This window comes from Physella acuta, unplaced genomic scaffold, assembly GCF_028476545.2.
Source record: "Physella acuta isolate Inbredline_101_S28 unplaced genomic scaffold, ASM2847654v3 ptg001515l, whole genome shotgun sequence".
Lineage (NCBI taxonomy): Eukaryota > Metazoa > Mollusca > Gastropoda > Physidae > Physella > Physella acuta.
Window position 1 is genome coordinate 104596 of NW_026733030.1, and position 14022 is coordinate 118617.

At 37.3% G+C, this 14022-nt stretch overlaps 2 protein-coding genes across 2 annotated transcripts in view; one reads left to right on the top strand and one right to left on the bottom strand.

The window, feature by feature from the left end:
* Positions 1-14022, top strand: part of LOC131928532 (uncharacterized) — a gene marked incomplete at its 3' end in the record, with an annotated part of 113108 nt that overhangs the window by 63371 nt on the left and 35715 nt on the right. The window lies entirely within an intron of this gene.
* LOC131928531 (uncharacterized) lies at positions 10976-11447 on the bottom strand. Its single transcript, XM_059284602.1, has one exon. It carries the CDS (start codon positions 11430-11432, stop codon positions 11085-11087), a length of 348 nt encoding a protein of 115 aa, XP_059140585.1. The 5' UTR covers positions 11433-11447; the 3' UTR covers positions 10976-11084.

Below are 14022 nucleotides of genomic sequence, written 5' to 3' on the forward strand. Positions count from 1 at the left end.
ATATACCCCGCTTTACACCCCCCCCCCCTCCAGTGTATGGTGAATACAAATTTCTGTCCCCTGATCGTATCTCCCCCCCCCCCCCCCCAATTTAAACACGGACGCACAGTCACACAAGACGATGAGGTCGTATTTATTCAAAGACTGAAGGTAGGGTACGTGAGAAAGTCGTGGGGACAAAAGAAATGGTTGTGATATATTTAAAAGCGTAGGAGGGATCATATAGTGGGGGGATATGGTTGTAAATTGTCTATTCTAAACAAAATGTAAGCAGGATAATGCATTAGGCCTTAGGCTATATCGTTTTTAAACCGCAGGCTATATAACATGGTTTGGAGTATGGTTGTTATATATTTACGAAACGTAGGCAGAATATGTATTAGTGCGAGGTTGTCGTCGATATTGTGTTGTGGTTATCTCATAGTGAGTGTGATAGTCTGAAGTAGTGCTCATGTTGTTTGGGTAAGTTTACAAGGTTAAGGCCAGTGTTTCTTTTGGGCAACTATGCGGGGGGGGGGGGGGGGGGGTAAAGTGCCCCCGAAGTACGTCTCCCGATCCCAAACTAAATATAATTTTTAATAGATAATATATTCTTTTACTTGTTACCAACCCCCCCCCCCCCCACCTCCTGGAGAAAAATATATGAATATATTAAATATACACTGGTTAAGGATATTTTATGGTCAGAGCTATAGCAGGCATGTAAGCAGAAAAAACATGTTTTCAACATGCTGATTTAAAAAAAAAAAAGTACTGTATAGAATAATTGATAGTCTAATTACTATAGTACCGTATAGGCGTAATCTTTTCTACCAGTATCGCTATCGTAGATAGGGTAAAAGTCAGGATTATGATATAAAATAAAGGATAACATCTATGGTCGTATATATGACTAGATTATCGTTAAAGTTATGCTTAGAGAAGCGATTATAACAGAATAGTTACCATTTAACCCTACTGAATAATTTCTTAAGAACCTATCATGCCTCATCGCTTGAGATCTATGGTATTCAATACGCTAAATATAAAACAAACTTTCAATGTGGTGGGTTCGGTGTGGTGGCGTCGTGTCGTGTCGGTGCGTTGTTGCGCCTGTAGCGCTGGTACAAGTCTGCAGTCAATATTACTTTATCCGGTGTCAAGGTTCATTTGCAGCCCGTGGTAGATTATCCTGACGGTGTAGGCACAGCGGCGTACCTACTTATTCTGTACGAGTGGACTATACGTATTTTATACATTTTTTACTTTCTCGTATATACGAAGTATAGAGAAAGTATTGTAATCGTGCACAAAAATCAATTGAAATTTTAACAATTTTTACCGTATTACACCTCAGTCCTTCATCACATCCGAAGTATAGAGGACTTATTTTAATCGGGCAAAAATTATCAATCCAGATTTATCAAAATTAAGAGGTTTTATGCGTAATCCAGTTTGAAAAACTGGGCGTTGCAATTCTGTCCGTATGTCTGTGTGTGTGTGTGTCTGTCTGTCTGTCCGTGTGTAAACACGATAACTTGAGTACCGTTACAGCTAGGTTGATGAAATTTCATATATAAGTATTTCATCAAAATCGTAGATCCGTATCAACTTTTGAGCGATTTCCGATAACCGGAAGTGGTACTTTTCCTACTTTGAATTTTTTAAAAGCCTATAACTTGAGTACTATTTCAGATAGATAAATGAAATTTCACATGTAAGTAAAAGATCTAATTCTCTACCTTCTGTTAAATTTTGAGTAATTTCCGTTGACTGGAAGTAGTAATTTACGCCACTTCCGATTTCTCAAAAAACTAATGTAAATTTTAAAAGTACTAATAATATTGCGCACTATTATGCGCTTTTTTATTTCGCGTTCACTTGGTGTGCAATTAATTTGTCTACGAGATTTTATTCTATTTTTAAAACTTTAAGTATTTAAAATGGATTAAAAATCATGTCTATAGCCCGAGTTCCCATCCCCTGTTATTTTATATAAAAATATTCGAGAAAGTTTAGGGGAGATCACTCCCGGTTTATTTTATGTATCATCAATTTCACAAGGATCCATAACTTAATTTAGTCCGTGGGATTAAAGGTACCGAATATATAGCGAAGACTCCCAACCCCCTTTACTGATACCCCCATTCAATTTGTCAAAGTAGGTACGCCACTGCATAGACTTGACATACTTTCAGCAAGGCGATACTTAAGTTGATAACAAAACGTACGCTAACGTCGTATTTTTTATGTAGGTAAGGTGCGAATACTTGGCTTCGTTTCAGAATAATTCCAGCCTTTTCGAGCGTTTGCGAGTGGTACTTGTTCTTGTTCAGTAGTGTAACTCTCTTTAGTAAAGAAAGTAAAGATTCCTCTTTAGACTTAGATTTAGACCTTTCTTGACCTCGACATAAGAAGGGATAGTGTGGTCAGCAATTCTCTTTAGTAGTTGAGATTAATTAATTCCAGCGTTTTTTATGGAATATCTTCCTCCCCAATTCCACCCTCGCCCCCCCCCCCCCTTCCCCAGCCAAAGCAAGTCATCCGCCCCCCTCCCTTCTGAAATACACTGATGCTATTTAGGCCTATACGATAAGCGTTTAAGTCATGCATTCCTTACTCACAGTCTTATTTACTTCAAGCGTAACCGTCATGCTTGGCTCTGGTAGCCAGAATCGCGTTCATCACATGCTGTGAATCAACATCAATATTTATCTAATAAACACGGCAAAGGCTCTCTTAGGGAACACAAATTTGAAAGTTAGTATATTAAGAGACATGATAGGAACAAAATTACCTCAAGGAAATGGCTTACTAGTTATGCGAAACGGCGTGAACTTATTTCTTGACAGGTTTCTTTGTAGTAAAAAGGGATATTTGCATTTTTTTTCTTCTATAAAATTTTAATATTGTTTACTTATAATTTCGTCATGTTGTTTTGTGTCGGCCGATTCAGTAGAATATATCATCAAAGAAAGAGGCTTGAAAGGTAATGCACACTCGTACATTAAAATGTGGTTATTGAGTTAGGGTTAGGATGTAATATCATCGTGGGGGTCAGGGTTAAATTAATATTAGGGTTAGGGTCAAGGTTATGGTTAGGGTCCCGGTAAAATTCAGCGTAAAGATAACAGGGCAAACATAAAATTCAGCTACGACTTGCTTGGGCATTTTTTTTTGCAAGACACACAAAGACACACCTGCAGACACACACAAACACACACCATAGGCAGAGGGGTATTAGGGAGCTGGAACACCATGGACTCTTAGAGTGTTGTTTCACATTAAGTTACTCCTTATGTTACTATTCCAAAAACGGGAACTTCGTAAAATCACTTATTTACATATAAAAAAAAAACAGTAACAAAATCCTTCCTACGCCACTCTCACAACAGGAACTTTCCCTATCGTCTACACATACCGTACACACAAACAAAAAAACAACAAACTAAAACTCTGAAGCCATTATACTATAATACAGGGGTCTCCAAACTACGGCCCGCGGGCCGCATCCGGCCCGCGAGGTCCTTTCATCCGGCCCTCGGACTCTTTGAGATCCTTTTGTCAACGGAAAAAAAAAATTTGTTGGAGGTGGCTGAGAAAAAATTCAAAACAAACGGAAAATGAAGCATTGGGTGCAAATACCATTGAAGTTAATGTGGCCAATTGCCCAGTAAATGACCTCCTTAAAGACAACGTTAAATAAGGGCGGGTGGGTTTTATAAGTATTTGCCCAAGGAAGATATTCCTAATATTAAAACTTTTGCATCCAAGTACCTTTCAAATTTTGGAACAACATACAAACTTTTTCTAGAATGAAGTAGGCCTACGTGACGAACAATTTGAGAACAAACTTGAAACCTCGAGTGGGTTGTCGGTCCCCGACAGTGTTTCTTTCAGATTTTTTTCTCGGGTGGGAGGCACTTAAAATGTATATGTATATATATATATATATATATATATATATATATATATATATATATATATATATATATATATATATATAGATATAGATATAGATATATATATATATATATATATATATATATATTCCGTTGGGTGTGTGGTGCGCTCTTCGGGGGGGGGGGGGGGGGGGGGGGGCTCAGCCATTCCGAAGAGATGCCTGGAAGAAACTCTGGCCCCCGACCTTATATTTGATAGTTAATGCGGCCCTCGGGCTGAAAAGTTTGGAGACCCCTGCTATAATAGATCAATTTTGACGTTACCACAATAGTAAACAGATCGAGCAATTTATCATGAATAGAAAATACCCTTTCTATAAGATCAAATATGATTGGCTAAAACATCACAAAGGTTATCTATATTTAGATTTTTGTTTACTAGCGACGCGGGGTTCAATCAGGTCTATGTAGGGACTCCGGTAATCGATTCATCCTATTGATCCCGTTTGACCCACTTAGCACATATGGCGCCACTGAATATTATGTCATTGAGAGGTTTCTCAGACAGCACGCGCATATGTCGTCATACGGGCAACACAGCGGACTCACAAGTACCGGGAGCTTTGTGCGTTGTGGTAGTGACCCGTCCGGTTACCGCCCCTGGGGGTCTTTAATTCCGTATTTATTAATGAATAATTGATGCCAGCCTTAAAATGGACTGTGCTTTAATTTTGGAGATACTATCTGCGCTATCTGACGGTCCGCTTGTAATCATAGTTACTGCAGTTGGTAACCATAGCTACATTAATGTGTCTTTTGTTTAAACATTATGTGATCTTAAACACACGTAGGTAGACTACTGCTTTAAATAAAAAATAAATACAAATCTCATTTGTCTTTGTTTCGATTAGTGGCGATATGGCGTGGTGTATTGGTAGATTTGCAATCTGCGAGGGTGGGGTCTTCACACATTCACACACACACAATGTACACATATACTGCAAATCTTTATAAACACACACACACAAACACACACATATATATATATATATATATATATATATATATATATATATATATATATATATATATATATATATATATATATATATATATATATATATATATATATATATATATATATATATATCCTATAAGTTTATATACACAAATGCAAGCATTTACATAAAGGCTTACAAACAACATACGAGAACTTCAATTTGTATAGTGTTTATCACATATATTATACCCCTATATACCTACATCTTCCCTTTAATTTAAATGTATTTGGCATTTTTGTAACTGTATGACAAAACCATAGTCTCACAATAACATGTTGCCTTAATCCTCATATATAATTACATACAAAAAATAAATAAACAGTCTACATACGACGCACGTGGTTCTACGTTGCGCTCATACAATAACCAACATACAAGTAAAACAAAACTGATCTTTTACCAATACAATATGTCTGTCCTTCTATCGATCACCCGACACCACCCCACTCACCCCCCACTCACCACGCCACTCACCCCCCCCCCCCCCACTCACCACGCCACTCACCCCCATTCATGATGTAATCTTGCAGATCTGGGGTCAAATTACAATTACCTGTTGGAGGGGGCTGACTCATCCGTCCCGGGGCCCATGTGACACGTGCGGCTGACGACAAGTGTGCCACTTAAGCCCAAAGCTTGTAGTACTCACCTTCGTCTAGTGAACCTACTGTAAATAAATGGACGCAGAGTTTCTTCGGGGAGGGGGGAGGGTGAACGAAATAACATTTATATTCAAATTATAACATTGTAACAGTGCAGACTTCAGTCCGACTTCCATTCCCTTCCCCGAAAATTTCAAGTGCACCCCATCCCCCCTCTAAAGAAAAAAGTCCGAAAGAAATGTTGAACGCAGTTGTCCAGATATTCATTTGTTTAGGTAAAAAAAACAACAGGTGGACTCTACTTCACCTGCTCTTTGGACTCTTTGGACCATCTATGGAACTAAAACTTAACTTTGAATAGACGCACCTGGCGAACATATTAACGCAAAGGATTCAAAAACAAATGTTATTGTATGTTAAAAATTTGACGAGGTCCTAATTTAGAATAATTCCTAAGTTTTAATTTTTCCCATTTTTAACAATTTTTCCCATTAAATATAGATCTACATCTTTCATGATGAAAGTTTTTATTTTACCCTATTTAACACACGTTTTGACTTGCTATTAAAAAGCGGAACTCATTCGTACGGCTCTTCAACTCTAATGAGACAGCCAGATGAATTTATGATTAATTAATTATCCCTGACAGCTGGGAGATGACGAGAAATCGATTTTCGCCAAACAATTGATTGTTTTCACAGGTAAAATAAAACGATCTTTTACCACAGTGGGGTCATCCATAAATGACATCGTTGTTTTCGCCGGTTAGTCACCCCCACCCTCCCCCTCCCCCCAAGAACTGTGTCATTAGGCTATTATAAATATGTCTGAAACGGCCATTTGACGCAAATACCACTTTCTATAAGGGTATATCGCGTAAACGCATTGTTAGACAAGCTGTATGATCAGTGTAACGGCAGCTGGGTATAGTGCTGACCACACCATCCCTTCATATGCCGAGAACAAGAAACATGAACACTACTGCATCTGCCCGATGGATAGCTAAGTCTAAAGGGGATTCTTTAATTTAAAAAAAAAAATAAGAATATGGAGCCATTTTGTTTATCAGGAAGATAAATATGCGCTATTCGCCATCTAATGTCGACCACCATTAAACATGTGCTATTCGTCATCTACACATAATGTCAACCAACATTTAATATGTGTTATTCACCATCTAATGTCAACCAACATTAAATATGCGCTATTCGCCATCTAATGTAGACCAACATTAAACATGTGCTATTCGCCATCTACACATAATGTTGACCAACATTATACATTTTCTATTCGCCATCTAATGTGGACTAACAAATTATGCTATCCGCCATCGAGTTCCATACACCACACTTGTCTAGGCAACGACACCTTGCGCCCCAAATTTGTGTCAAGCCCTGTTCAAAGTAACCCCCCCCTCCACCCCCCCCTCCACCCCCCCCCTCCCCCCCCTCCACCCCCCCCCCCTCGTCAAGGACGCGGCTCCCTGAGCTTAACGGCACCTCGTAAACACTGGCATGCGTCAATCCTCGGCCAAACCAGAAAGCCATTTATTTAAATTTGGCTTTTCGCGTCCCGATGGAGCCAATTTGGCAGTCGTGTATGCTGCTGGGGGGGGGGGGGGGGTTGTGAGGGCGTAGGTTAGCATGTGAGGAGGACATGTGGGGACCAAATGAATGCTCCAGATAACCCTAATCCTAACCCGCTGCCCGTTTCTTTGATATATTTGAAGAATATTTTTTGCAGCTGACGCGATTGTAAACGTAAAATTTTAGGGCTAGTGGTTTGTTATGTTTATACGTTAGATACTAGCAGACTAATACTTCTAGAGATATTTGCAGTCCTTTTTTATTTTTTTCGAGCCTGCCAGGTACTTATTAGAGCTGAGCGTGCTCAGTGGATGCCCCAATAACGAACTAAACATACTGGAACAATGGGAACACTATACTCGTTGATAAGACTACAGACCCTAGTTCACATGCACGTGTTATTCTACAAACCTCCGACAATACATACACGAAGCTGCTTTGTTTACGGTGTCATTACCGGAGTCCTCATCCCGACCCAAATCTCGACCACATCATTATCCCTGACTCTACATTAAAGTGACAAAAAATCTAACCCTAACATGGTTTGTGTATAACAAGAATTTCTTTCAAGGTATCTCTCCTGTGGTCTTGGTGCGTGAGTGGGGGGGGGGGGGGGAAGAGACAGTCCCGTCCTCCACCCCCAAAGCACAATCCATATCCCCCCCCCCCCCCCCCCCTTGAACGAAATAAAAAAAATTATAATTTATATACAAAATGTATACCTTATATTAACCCCGAGTACTCATAAACCAACCCCCCCCCCCATGAATAAAATGTCTGAAAGAAACACCGAGTATAGCTGTAATGGCAGGAAGGTAAAGGGTGCGTGTGTGTGTAGGGTGTGGGGCGCCCCGCATTAGCACCTTGTCATTTCGCCGTATGGCAAATTACGCCTACCTTTAAGAACACGGTCTCAGAAGTCTGTGAAACTCCTTATTTAATCCTCCCCACGGATTAACGACGGAAATTTCCCCCAAAAGAAAATCCAAATAGCGCCATTCAATGACTTCGCACCTTTTTACCGGCTGTATAGAATTGTTACGTATTTACGTAACCTTGAACACACAACAACTACAGGTAAATGTAAGGGGAAAAAATAACGCACAAAAAATGACCCTAAATTCTAGGTCGGCGTACCTCAGTGCGATTAAAAAATCGACCCGCTCGTTCAAATATTGTGTGGTTATTTTTGTCTCGTTTTCTCAAGGAGACACTACATTATTTTTATGAGTACCGCGTCATCATTTATCGCGTCCTTTTTATTATTGTGAAGGCAAACTTCTATCAATCAAAACATAAACAAAAACTGCGCACCTGTGAACGCCATAAACACACAATCACGTGACCTATCTCGCGGGGGCGCCATTGTTCAAGTGTTGAGTAACCGTTGAGGCGCCCGAGGGTGATAGACGGAGGGACGAGCAACAGGGCGTCAAGTCGCCGTCTAAAGTAACACGGCTGGTTGTTTGTATTTAGCCAATTGATGCCAAGGCTCCAAGTCAGGACGCAAATAGAATCCTGCACGGCAAACAACTGCTATTTGATTCTATCCCACGTTTTTAGCTTTATGGAGTGTCAATATTTGACGCTTCGAAATTAATTATGAAAAATCGTAGAGTTGGGAAGTTTTATTTTATTTTACATGAAGATTTGCAATGTGGAAAGCGGGCGAGGGTAGGTTTAGAATTCCGAAGTCGTTTCATTTTAATTATTCACTATTTACCTGGACCCATTGTGGGGCATATGTACCCGGTGAGCGGGAAAAAAGTCACAGGAAAAAAAAACACAGAAAAAAGTCACAGTTTTTGCTAGGTACAAAAGTCACAGAAAAAAAGTCACAATACAAAAAAAATTAATCGGAAAAAAAGTCACAGAAATAAAGTCACAGAAAAAAAAAAGTCACAATAATCTTTTTAGAAATATTTTGATTTATTTGTTAAGAATTGTAAAATTGTGTATGTTTAGCTAAGCATAATTATTGATGGCAGTAAGTCAATGGTATTTAAAAAAAACAAGATGATAACCGCGGAATTTGGAGCATTTTATTAAATGCTATTAATATTATGTTTAACATAATTACAATCAAACACTTCATATTAAATAATTTTAGATGAATTATAAAAATTACTATGCGTATACAACCTGCACATATTACATTACAATTAATTAATCCTAAGTTAATTTGCACTCTCTGAATATTTAATAGATAAAAGTATTAACACATTCCATGTAAATGTATATTTGTGACCTTTTTTCCTGTGACTTTTTTTCCTACAATCATGTACCCAACCACATCTCTTCTCCAATGTACTCTGAGTTGGGGCGATTTCTCCAAAATGGATCCATTGACATTCCGACTGCTAGTGCTTCGCTTACAATTGACAGTGTCTCTTTATGGCTTACATACTTTTCTCTTTTCCTGAGAGTTCCTTTATCTGTCGGTTGATTTTCGCTTGGTATGTTGGGAAACCGGCCAAGCTTAAAAGTTTTTGTCTTTATTTTTGTCATTTTAGCTTGCGTTATAAAATATGTTTTATTTGTCTACATTTTGTATAAAATCAGCGGTTCTCAAAATCGTATCACTTTGTCTCGTTAGGAAGGAAACCTCAAATTTTCCACACACCCCAATTATCACGTTCTATAAAATGTATTTACAATAATCCCTCGCTACTTAGCGGTTCAATTATCGAGGCATCAGTACATCGCGGATTTAAAAAAATGTCACCCTTAAAAATGGCTCCTAAACGTCCTCTGCCCTCTTAATCCACCAGTAAAGCCATGATCACGATGATATGGTATGATAACATATTCACTTACATGGTTTCGTAAACAAGTATTAATATTATAAATACTGCTTAAATGTATGTTGTTAAAAATGAGAGGGTAGCACTACTTCGCGATTTTCAAATATCGCAGTCGGTTTTTTGTCCGTCCGCGATATCTGATAGATTACTGTGTATAATTATGTTTGTTTAAAATTTTGAACTACACATCAAAAATTTAAATTTTACGAAATAAATATAAATTATGAATTAAAACAGAAAAATTTAGTTGTTTAAGGCGACGATCGAAACAACTGGTACATGGAGTTTTGCTATTATAAAGGCGCACATTATGAGTCAAAGGTTTTATTTTTGAGTACTTTTACTGGAAGAGACTTGGGCTAACATGAGTTGTGTATTATCCGAACAATTTTTTTTTAAATATTACAATGCATAGAATTGTGTACAAAGTTTGTTTTTCCATGAAAATAACAATTTTACAGTATCCGTTTTTCTCCCGCCTCGTTGTTCGCTGCAGTAGAGATGAAATAATTGTGGGGGTAGAATACAATTTTCCATTGATGGCATGTAAACTAAAATTAGTTACCTCGAATCACGTGACCTTTTTGTGGATACACTTTTATTTTTTGGTCTCTGACATATAATTTATAACGTCAGTTTGCCTTGCCTTATTCGCTTTAGTATTACAGTTTTCATAATCGGCTTGTGAGGACTGATACACATTTACAATAGTAGTACTTCTTTCTGACATGTATTTTTATTAATTTAAGAAGGTTTACTTATTCATAATACAAAACGTCTAATTACAATTTTATTTTTAAACCTGAAAATGCAAATGTGTATTTAAATGGTGATTCGGCGCTCTGTTAAATAGAAGGGTTGTTTGTTTTTTGAGGGGTATGTGCTTTACAACTATAGCTGAACTAAATTTGGGATTAGAGATAAATATAACTATATAAGTTATTATAAGCAGCTTGGTTTATATATATATTTTTTTACATTAAGATGTTTATTACAAGAACAGTACAAATGATGAGAACCATTATGAAGTGTACCACCTGACTATAAATATCTCAGTTTTCTCCTGAACATGATGATAAACACATTTTTACAAGTTTGTGATTAAGTTCAAAATGAAAAGGAAAAAAAAAATTATATATATATAATAGAACTAAGCAGATTCAGTTGTTTCTGTGGTGCCATTCGATGATTCATTTGAGTCTGTCTTTGCCTTTTTCTTCGGACTTTCATCTTCTGCATCTTCACTTTCTTTTTCATCTACAGATCGCTTTTCTGTTGTTGTTTCTTCTGTTTTTGATTCTGTCTCTTCTGAGCTAGCATTTTCATTTGTATTTTCTTCTGAATCTTCTGTTTTTGTGTTTTCTTCTGTTTGTTCTTCTGCTTCAGCATCAGCCTCATCAGCTTTGCCTTTCACATCTTCAACTGTCTTTGCTACAATTCGCTCTGTGGTCTCTTTTGTTTCTGACTCAACAGCAACATCATCCTTTGTTCCAGGCATTGTAAAATTGTGTGGTTTTCATGATATAATTTTTTTTAAAAATGGTAACCATAAAATTTGATGATGAGATAATTAAAGCCGCTACAACATTTATAAATGATAAAATTCTAAGGTTTTCAAATTATGTTTTAATATAGGTAATGGTTTCTAAAAAAAACAAGTGTCTTTCAATAAGTCAAAATTCTCTATCCTATAAAGTTTAGACAAGATATATGCAAAACGGTAACAAAAATAGCTACATCTACATTAACAAACAATGATTTAAGTGTTATTTATTATATAACTATTGTATTTCTCTTTATTTAAAGAATATAGTAACTTGTTGTCTCCCCTGGTATAATAAAATTCATAACATGGGAAGTAGCCTACAGAAAGTAGCATTGAAAGTAAAACTGATATTGTGCTTAAACCTCGCTTCTTCTCTATCGAGAAATTTGAAAACAATAGCTTTAGATGTTCCCTGTATGTGCCAGAAACTACACGTATCTGCTTTGTTTGAGAGAGAAAAAACAAAAAATCTGCTTTAAAAAAAAAAAAACTATTTATTTGTGTGATAATTGTTGACATCCGATAACTTTTGTAATTTAAAAAAAAAATGCATTTTAAGTTTTCCATATACTATCATATATTTTATTTTAATGAATAAAAACGGTACTTAATGTTAATGACGGAAATGAGTTTTTGCTAATTAGTCTCTAATTTCTATTACCTCGTGATCGTTATGATCGGGTTTCTAAACAGACGGCTTGAAAACCTTTACCTAATTGCTACAATGATGCCGCTGAAACCATTAATTATTCGTTTGACGAGAGCTTAATTATATTTTTCTTAATTTAAGATTCAATTTTTTAATAAACTCAAGCTTCATGTAGCGAATAGCTTTGGTTACCGTCATTTAGATAAAGACGTGTTATTTAGATAAAAAAAGTAAAAAAATATATTTTTAAAAAAATTAAAAACATGTATGCAATGTAAAGAAACAAAATCGAAATATTAGCAGTGCCTTACCTCCAACCCCAGACAACGTCTAACTCCCCTACCCATCCCCCGGGGACAAATAGAAAAAAATATGTGATTGGTATGGGAAAAATAGTTATTTTAACCACCGACCTCCTCGGTAATTTCAACTGCCCCCCCCCCCTCTAATTTCAAGTGCCTCCCCACCCCCCCTCATAACCCCGGAAGTTTCAAGTGCCCTGAGTAAAATTATCGGAAAAATGTCACACCCTATAAATGAGAGAAATATTTGCACGCAAGTTGTTGTTTTTTTTTTACTCCAAAAAAGACACCCCCCCCCCAATTCACCTTCAATAAGAAACTGAATCAAGTAACTAAATATATTGTTAAATTCTACTTGATTAAGCTACGTTAAGATCCCACCTGGGCGAACCCTGCTAAATTCTGGCGTACCTGAGCAACATTGGCCAGATTTCCCTGATGTTTTTAAAGCAGACTAAATCAACCTTGACAACTAATTAGCACAATCAAAGTTTTACGTAATTAAACAGACGTGGTTGCTTGTAAGATTAAAACTTTAAACACAGTCATTATTAATGGGATTTTTCCGGTGTTTAATTATAGCAGCTGGTAAAGACTTAAATAGTTGTTGAACTCATAAGCGTTAACATGATTTTTTTTTAAAATTACAATGCGCTTTGTTTTTTAATCATTTTCCTTATACTCAACGCGATGGAGAAAAGGTTTGTAGGATGGATATGGGGGAGGGGGAGGGGTTGAGTATTTCAAGGTTATCTGATAGGTGTTCCATTTAAACACCTGAGTATTCTTATATGTGTTATCATCATCGTCTTCTCCCGTTCGTGCAGAAGACACATAGGGTATGTGAAGTAGAGTTCGTCTGTTTCAATGACTGCAGTATACAGGGGGATGGAGGTGTCGGTCCCTGAGTTCACCCAGCTCTGATGGGTACCTGTCTCACGTTAGGGAAGAAAAGGCGGCTGGGCATATAGCTGACCACACTATCCCTTCATAGGTCTTGGGCACGAACATCATACTTAGCCATGGTTTCCATAACTAAGTTAGGTACCCGTCAGAGCTGGGTGGACTCAGGGACGTTCAACACATTTGAGCCAGGGACCCGAACTCGAGGTTTGTTCTCATAGAACGTCTAGGATCTCTGTTGGTGTTCAGATATCGAATAAGATCTGGATCGATAGGGAGTTTTGTTACGTTAAGCGCTATAGTAAAGTTTTTGGCTATATCATCTTCTATTCGGCCTGCCGGCGTACGTTCAAGTAATTTTTTTTTTATAAAAGTATTTTTTTTAAATTTTCAAAATTGTTCTCAACTTAAAATTACAACGTGTGAAAATAAAATTTGAATTTTTGTTTTCCCAAATTATTGGCTCTAATTGAAGAAATGTTAAAAGAACTTTTACTGAAAATATCGGGTGATAAAGAACTCAGTGGGACACAGCCATGACGTAATTCATGCGGCGGGCTGAAAATTTGAAAGGTTTTACAGTACAAACCCCCATCGCGTTTTACATCAGAGAACCCTGGGAATGATGCCGATGACGTCACGTCCTATTCATAGACTGGTGTGGACTGTTGATAATGATTGGCAGGGT

Coding starts and splice junctions, on each gene's coding strand:
- LOC131928531 (XM_059284602.1), bottom strand. CDS start 11,432: ATGCCTGGAACAAAGGATGATGTTGCTGTTGAGTCAGAAACAAAAGAG.